Source organism: Stegastes partitus, unplaced genomic scaffold (genome assembly GCF_000690725.1).
Source record: "Stegastes partitus isolate 25-593 unplaced genomic scaffold, Stegastes_partitus-1.0.2 Scaffold1081, whole genome shotgun sequence".
Lineage (NCBI taxonomy): Eukaryota > Metazoa > Chordata > Actinopteri > Pomacentridae > Stegastes > Stegastes partitus.
The window spans coordinates 81,139-88,812 of NW_007578812.1; the positions used below are offsets into that span (position 1 = coordinate 81,139).

A 7,674-nucleotide genomic window follows, 5' to 3' on the forward strand; every position below is an offset into this window, starting at 1 on the left:
TGGGCCTCACATCAGCTCGGCCGTCATATGCAATTTGCCGCGGAGCCTGTGCGCGATTGACTTGTTTTTCCTCTCCCTTCGCCATGTGTTGATTTGCTCGGCCCAGATGGGTCTCGGGAAGACGGTGCAGGCCATCGCGGTGGCGTACGCCTTCAGGCAGGAGTGGCCTCTCCTGGTGGTGGTGCCCTCGTCCCTCAAATACCCCTGGATCGAGGAGCTGGAGAGGTGGATCCCCGAGCTGCAGCCCGGAGACATCAATTTGGTGGAGAGCAAGAGCGACACCATGTAGGTCACCCCCGCTACACCTTCACCTTCGTCCCTCCACACCTCCGCCTCATGCATGTACAATAACCAGCTGCTGTCTGCCCTTCAGTTTGAGCTTTTTTTGTCTTTTAAAGCTGCATTGACTGTTTTATTAAGCAGCATAATTAAGCAGCAAACACACTTAGCAGCAACATTAGCACTGATTTAAAAAATACTTCCTCGTCTTTTAGCTCCGGTTTTGGTCTCCACCGCCTCCTGTCTCCTGTTTGCAGCTGGACAGATGAAGTCCATCACCACAAAAACGTCCTTTTATGATACGGTTTAATTATGTCTTTCAAACAGACAATAAATATGCAATCTGCAGACTCAGTTTTAGTCTTCACATCAGTTGTGCTCGACACCGGCCGGCCGCTCTCTTAATGAAACGCTAATATTAGCAAACTGATAACGCCTGACAGCTTATTAAAGCTGCACTTCCAAGAAAATATGCAGAATTTCATCCTGCTTGCTGTTTATGATAAAAAAAAAGTACTTTTAGTTAAAGGTCATTTTGTCAGCAGCCCAACTAATAACACCGTAGTCACTCGGACACTTAAAGAAAAGGCAAAAATTACAATTTATTTTTAGACAAACAGGGTTTCATATCGATTCTGCTGCTCCGACTCATGATAGTTAAATTCAGTAAGCAATTAATCACTTTGTCTAGAAAGCACATTCTCCTTTAGGTTGCTTGTTCTGGCCAAGGAACAATCTGAAACGATGCATTTCTGCTGCTAAATGTGTCCGCCGAAAGCTAAATCTGGCCTTCGTTCACAGCTGAGTTTGTGAAAAAATACAAAAATGAAAGTGACTCACATGACACGTGCTAATTAGCTGAATGTTCTTCCTCCAGAATGACAGACTGCACCTTTAAGCAACTAATTGTTCCAGGTTTAATCCATTCAAAGCTAAACTCGCCATGTTGCGCCACAGATAAGGACACATGTGCACAAGCAGAAGCACATACAGGACGTCTTAAACGCATTTAAAATGATTAGAACTTAGGGAGAAGTTGCCTCCAGCCTCCTCCTGCTCGTGCAAACGGCGGTAATTTTACCTTAAAGAGATGTAATAAAAACATGTAGTTGTGAAACGGAGGAGAGTGGTGACAGACAGCAAAGTTGGTCCTGATAAATTAATCTCAAAGTGTCCCTGGGTGTCAGGAGCCAGCAGGGGCCGACGTTTGACAGCGCTGACAGACAAATCATGTCAAGGCGACGTCTGCAATATTGAACAAGAGGTGAATTTTCAGTTTTTCTTTTTTTTGCCGTCTTGGAGGAATCGTTTCCGCGGCTGTGTACACTGAGTCAGGTTTGCGGTGCATTCCTGCATCCTGGACTCATGTTAGGAAACAGCCACTTATATTATCTCCTCAACTTTTCCCCACTTTTTTTTTTCATTATATATATATATATCTCTGAATGAAACAAACTTTCTCTATTTGTGACTTGGAGGAGGAAGAGGAGGAGGAGGAGGGAAGCTCACGTCACATCACAGACGAGGTGCAAAGAGGTTGTGAAAGCCTTCTGGGGAAAACGTGTCCTTGAACTGGATGTGTTAATGACTGAACGGGGAGGCAAGAAGAAATTATGCAGCACCAGTATTTTGACTCGCTGTGTGCTTTTGTAGAACATGAACGGCACCTTAGGTTCGTTCCAGCCTGGGAGTGTGTGTGTGTGTTGCGGCGCCGGTGGAAGGCAGCGGAATTAAAGCCCGACAGATGCTGGAAGTGCTTTTGATTTCTCACAGATCCTTATTGGGTTTCGCGCAGCTGAACGTCGCCTCTGTGTTTGTTTGTCGATCTGTGTTTGCGTTTGAGCCGCGCGCAGCTGAAAAATATAGAAATTGCAATATAGTCCGGGAATGGGTTTTTTTCTTGTCGGCGCCGGAGAAGAAGGAGGAGGAGGAGAAAAGTTTGGCACGGCGCCTCTGTGCGACGTTTAGTTAAGTCCACACACGATTTTTTAAATAGTCTGCTTTGCTTTACCTCGAGGGTTCAGTTGCCAAGTCAATAAACATGTGAACAGGTGCTGAGTCTCTGTTTAGTCCTGACTGTTGACACTCGTTGGTCAGAGTTAAAGGTGACGCCTTTAAGAGCCGCTAGTTCCATGAAAACCGACAATAACGGGACGTCCGTGTTCCTCTTCTGGTGCCATAAAGCTGCATTTTATTACAAAACTACAAAAGACTTGGACGCTGGAGTTGGTTTTGATTCATCCCAAATAGAGAAACAAACCCAGAGCACAGACTGTGTATTAATCCGCTGCTGAAAATAGTCCCCTATGAATGCACTGCTTCCTCCTGTTTGAGTGTTAAACACTACAGAACGCTCAGACTTTATACCAAAAACAATCAAAGTCTATGTTTGCAATCCTCGTTCTAAAATGACGTCGATGCGAGGAACCAGAGGACGTGGGGTTGAGGGGCAGACATGATGTCTATGATGGACAAAACCTTAATTTAAAGTCTTTCATACAACTGAACATCATAGACCTTTATATGAAACCTAATTCTCCTGTTGCCCTCTAAGGAAAAACAAAAGTACAGTAGCTTCGTATATGATCAGCTCTTTTGTCCATTTAGTAAACTCGTCTTTAATTAAATATAGTTTGCATCATCTGATCGTGTGAATTCCAGCAGAGTCAGAGGCTGCACAGACACACCGCTAATTAGGCTAGTTAGCATGTAGCAGGACTACTTCAAGCATCCTTCCTTTATTTCCTCCATTATGGCGTAAGATATAACTATATTTTACTATAAGATTTAACTATTTCTAAGATTGTGGGGCATCTAAATCGTAGAGTTGCAGCAAACATGGGCATAAATTGGCAAATTAGCTTTAACTAGTTGGATTGCAGCCACTAGAATTTGGTTTTTAGCTTTGTTTTCTAGTGTTTTAATTAATTTTCCATATCTGTAAGATGTCAAAAAGGTGGATCCTTTATTTATCTGTATATATTTTCTCTGTGTTTCCTGTCTTAGATCCAGACTCTAATCGCCTTCACACATACATAAAGTTGTATTGAACTGAACAGAATCCTGGGCTTGAATTAGCTTTGACCAAAAAGCTCTTCGCCTCAGTCGAGCTGAAAGATGGAGTAACGCTGTTGGATTTCGGTCTTGACTAAAACATTAGGAAATGTCCAGCCCTGTCGTTGAATGTGACTATTAAACACGTATCCTCACCAGATTAACCGTAACCAGCTTTTGAACATAATCACATCTAACAAAAACAACTGGTATCTGGAAGGATGTGAAACAGATCAAGTTTTTTTACAAATTATTCCACCAATAAAACAACGGCGTAGTCATTCAGAAATGTCAGCAGTAATTTTAAGAATTAATCATTTATTTTTTTCTTGAGCTAAAAAACGCTTTCAGGTGCATAAATAAGAATATTTGCTGATTTTTCTTGTCCTCTAATTATTATAAACTGGATGTATTTGCATTGTCGGGCCTCTGGGAAATTATTACGGACAACATTTCATTTTTTTTTTCTGAACAAAAGAAACCTGACTTGATGACTCAGGGGACCTGATGTGCAGAGTTAATGAACGTACCTGTTAGTTTCAGCCCGACTAAATGGTCATAACAGAATAATTCCAGCTCATAAAGCTCGTTGCTGTCTAGTTAACCAGCGATACCTCTTGTTGTGAATGTTCATGCATGTGTTCTTGCCTTTTACCCTTCCAGGGGCATCAGGGGCAGCAAGGTGACGGTGTTGGGCTACGGCCTGCTCACCACAGACGCGCGCCCCCTGGTGGAGGCCCTGAGCAGGCAGCGGTTTGCGGTGGTGGTCGTGGACGAGTCGCACTACCTCAAATCCAGAAACGCCGCGCGGACGAAGATACTCGTTCCTCTGATCAAGAGCGCCAAGCGGGCCGTCCTGCTCACCGGTACCCCTGCTCTGGGTCGACCTGAAGAGGTAATTAAATTTGATTAAATGAAAATTTAATGACGCCTCGAGGGTCAAGAATCCAGATTTGAGTGGAGTAAGCTGTTTTGTTTTCTCGACAAATGACACGGACCTCGCAGGTTGGAAATTACTTCAAACTTTACTTTGAATTTTTAATGAAATGTTGAAGCGGGAGAGGAGGGAGCGCTGTGGACAAACACACGACTATTAAAAACCGACTCTGAGCCCGATTAGAAGGCCGGATCAGGCTTCTTCTCCTCACAAAGGTGTGCAGCGCAGGTAGATCGCCATGGTAACTTGCTCCAGAGCAGGTTACACTCCGATCCAACATTCAAAAAGCCAATTAACTCTCTCCGGCGTCACTTATCCTCCAGGATCCCGTGGTCTTATTTCAATAACCTTTGTTGCAAAAACTTCATTTACAAAGGCCGATATGAACAGACACTGCACCGCAATAAATGAGACAAGTAATAAAAAGAAGCACACGGGGTGGGCGAGGGGGGGGACTATTGAATTTAGAGACAATAAGAAGGGCTGTTCACAGGACAGCGGTGTTTGGAGAGCGGCTGAGCCATCCCCCTTCTCCATAATGATTTATTATATCGTCTTTATATATGTTATATTGAAGCCGTAGATTGCAGCCGTATTCCATCACGGCGGCCGTCGGAAGACGAAGACGACTCTGTGAATAGAAAATCTTTCCTCGACGTGAGGACACAATACTGTATCAATAACGAGCGCTGCGCCCTAACGATGGCGGTGCTGATAGTCTCCACAGCACACAGGGAGGCTACTTTTAGGTTTTTTCGCAGCTTTTGCGTTGCTAAATTATTATTGTCGTGGCTTTGTAATAATTAGGCGATACGTATTTATTTTTATTACAAAATTATGCAGCTGATTTGACAGATAATTCTTAAAAATGCGGCCTTATTTTCCTCAGTGAGTGTTTCTCCGGTTTATTACAGAACATTGTTTGTGCTCTCCGGTACGTACCCGCCCACACACACACACACACACACACACACAGGGCGCCATAATTATTCATAACTTGCAGTGTATCTTTTTTAAAAATCTTTTTCTGAATGTCTGTGCTGCATGTTGAGAATAATACAGCTTTATAAACACGGTGGGCTTCGTAGTCGGGCTACAAAGTGCTTTTACAAATATGAGAAATGTGCAGAAAACAACCCAACGGGAAGCAGAAACAGACGTGAGGACGCCATGTATGAAATAGTTAAAAAAAAATTTAATCTATATAGAAATAAACAAGCGAGAATCAAAGCTGAATTTGTAATTAAATATCTGTAGAGTGGCAGCTCTGCCCTGATTGGTGCACAGACGTTGGTGACATCATCGTTCCCGAACGAAGCCACACCCACACCTGCCTTTTATGGAATAGCTAGAAAATATTTGTCTATGAAATTGAACAATAAATAAGCAAGAATCAAAGCTGAATTTGTCGTTAAGTATCTGTAGAATTGAACAGATAGGCTGGGTGGCAGCTCTTTCCTGATTGGTGCACAGTGGTTGGTGACATCATCGTTCCTGAGCGAAGCCACACCCACACCTGCCTTTTATGGAATAATTAAAAAATATTCGTCTGTAAAATTGAACATATGTCAATAAACAGAATTGGAGTTAAATATGTGTACAGTTTAACAGATTGGCTGGGTGGCAGCTCTGTCCTGATTGGTGCAGAGCGGTTGGTGACATCATCGAAGCCACGCCCACATCAAAACACAAACAAAGAAGCAGCTTTAACAGAACGTTGTTTTTGTTGTTTGTGAACCTACAACATCTTCTGACTTCCTTTAAAATATATTTTTTTCACGTTTAAAAGAGAAACGGCAATCGTACAAAATGATTGGTTGGAGACTATTTTCGGAGGTGGATTAATACACGTTTTTCTACTCTAGTTGGTATTTTTAGTAATTTCTCGACAATGACGGAGCTCTGAAATGAATCACATTCATTAGGGTTCAGTCACACGCACCACGCTTGTTAGCAAAATGAATTAGTTTTAGGATAATAAGAAAGATCTACGTTGTGAAGTTTGTCTTCTAAAACAGGAGCCTGACTTTGTTGTAGCGGTTTAGTTAGTTAATATGGTGGTTTTCTTTACCAGGTATCCAGGTTTGTTTATGTGGGACAGAACCTGCGCTGTCATCGAACTGCCACGCTGCTGTGAGGAAAACTTAATTATTGCCTCGACCCGATCATGATAATTAACTGATGAAACTCAGGCACCTAATTAATTCCAAAACGAAGCGAAGTTAGTACTCGTAAGAAATCTGAAGGTGTGTCGTCAAGAAAGTGTGTGTGTGTGTGTGTGTGTGTGTGTGTGTGTGATCCACGCCACCCTGTCGTCTCCGTCGCCTGCCTGCAGTGCCGAGGTGAGTTTTTAGATACCATCTCTCTCTCTGCCACTGGAATCTGAAACTGAATATAACATTTTATCATCGGCAGCATAAACCTGATAAGGCCTGTCCCTGCTTCTGTGCCAGTCTCCTGGCTGCCATCATTACTCACTGTGGCTCTGACATCGAGTTAGCACACAGCTCAGGGCATGCTGCACCGCTCATGATGTGCCCTCATTCCTCCCACCTATTATATCAACAGTGTGAAGGGGGGAAAAAATGCAAAGCTCCTGTTGAACAAGCGCTGAATTTAGAGCAGCACTCCTCACCGTGGCGGCTTATTCAGATCGCCGCGCTGATCATTACCCGCCATTACTTCAGAAATTGCCGCAAATGCTGAAAATTGACGGGGATGTGGGGCGTTCGCGCCGGCGCGTTGACATTTGCACACAAAAGCCTCGTCGCAAAGCCGCGATGTAAACACACTCATTACCTGCTAGAATGACATACGTCCGCCGAAGACACAGAGCAGCAGCAGCGGTGGATCGTCTTTTATAAAAATCAACCGATGCAAAGATCTTTTGATGACGCATATTTACTTGGTGGGAATGAGCCATTAAATTTGGCCACCTAGTCGGACCTGCACGGCGGTTTGACCCGGTTAATTGGTGCCGACACAAATGACCACACAGTTGCACAACACAGGACTAGTAAAGTAGGCGAAGGACAACAGGACCTTGAATAAACTGCACACAAAGACGGGCTTCATGACAGCAGACTAATCGTGAGCAGCGGTGAGGCCAAAAACAGCTCCTGCTACTTTAAGTTATTAAGTGCAGCTTTCAAAAGGAAAAAAAAAAAAGGTGTGAAGTTACAGGGACTAAAACAGCATGCAGTCTGTAAATAGGAAGCTGCAGGAACTTTTTGGGGCTAAAGAACTTCTGTGTGTGAAAGCCATGTCCCCGTAGACCTTCTGTTGGGAGAAAGGAGGAACTACGATGGGCTCGGTGCTTCTGAGCAGCACTAAAAACTGATGCGCTGATCAGTGCAACTCAGAAAAACCCCCACAGCTGATTAGTTAGAGTTTTCTAGACAATA

General features: G+C 43.6%; 1 protein-coding gene across 1 annotated transcript in view; it reads left to right on the forward strand.

Annotated features, from left to right (window-relative positions):
- The window catches only part of zranb3 (zinc finger, RAN-binding domain containing 3), a 99,779-nt gene that overhangs the window by 14,319 nt on the left and 77,786 nt on the right, over nucleotides 1-7,674 (forward strand). Inside the window, exons 4-5 of the mRNA XM_008295863.1 lie at nucleotides 107-285; nucleotides 3,997-4,228. Of these exons, the coding sequence (XP_008294085.1) occupies nucleotides 107-285; nucleotides 3,997-4,228 (411 nt within the window). The remainder of the gene's footprint in view (nucleotides 1-106; nucleotides 286-3,996; nucleotides 4,229-7,674) is intronic.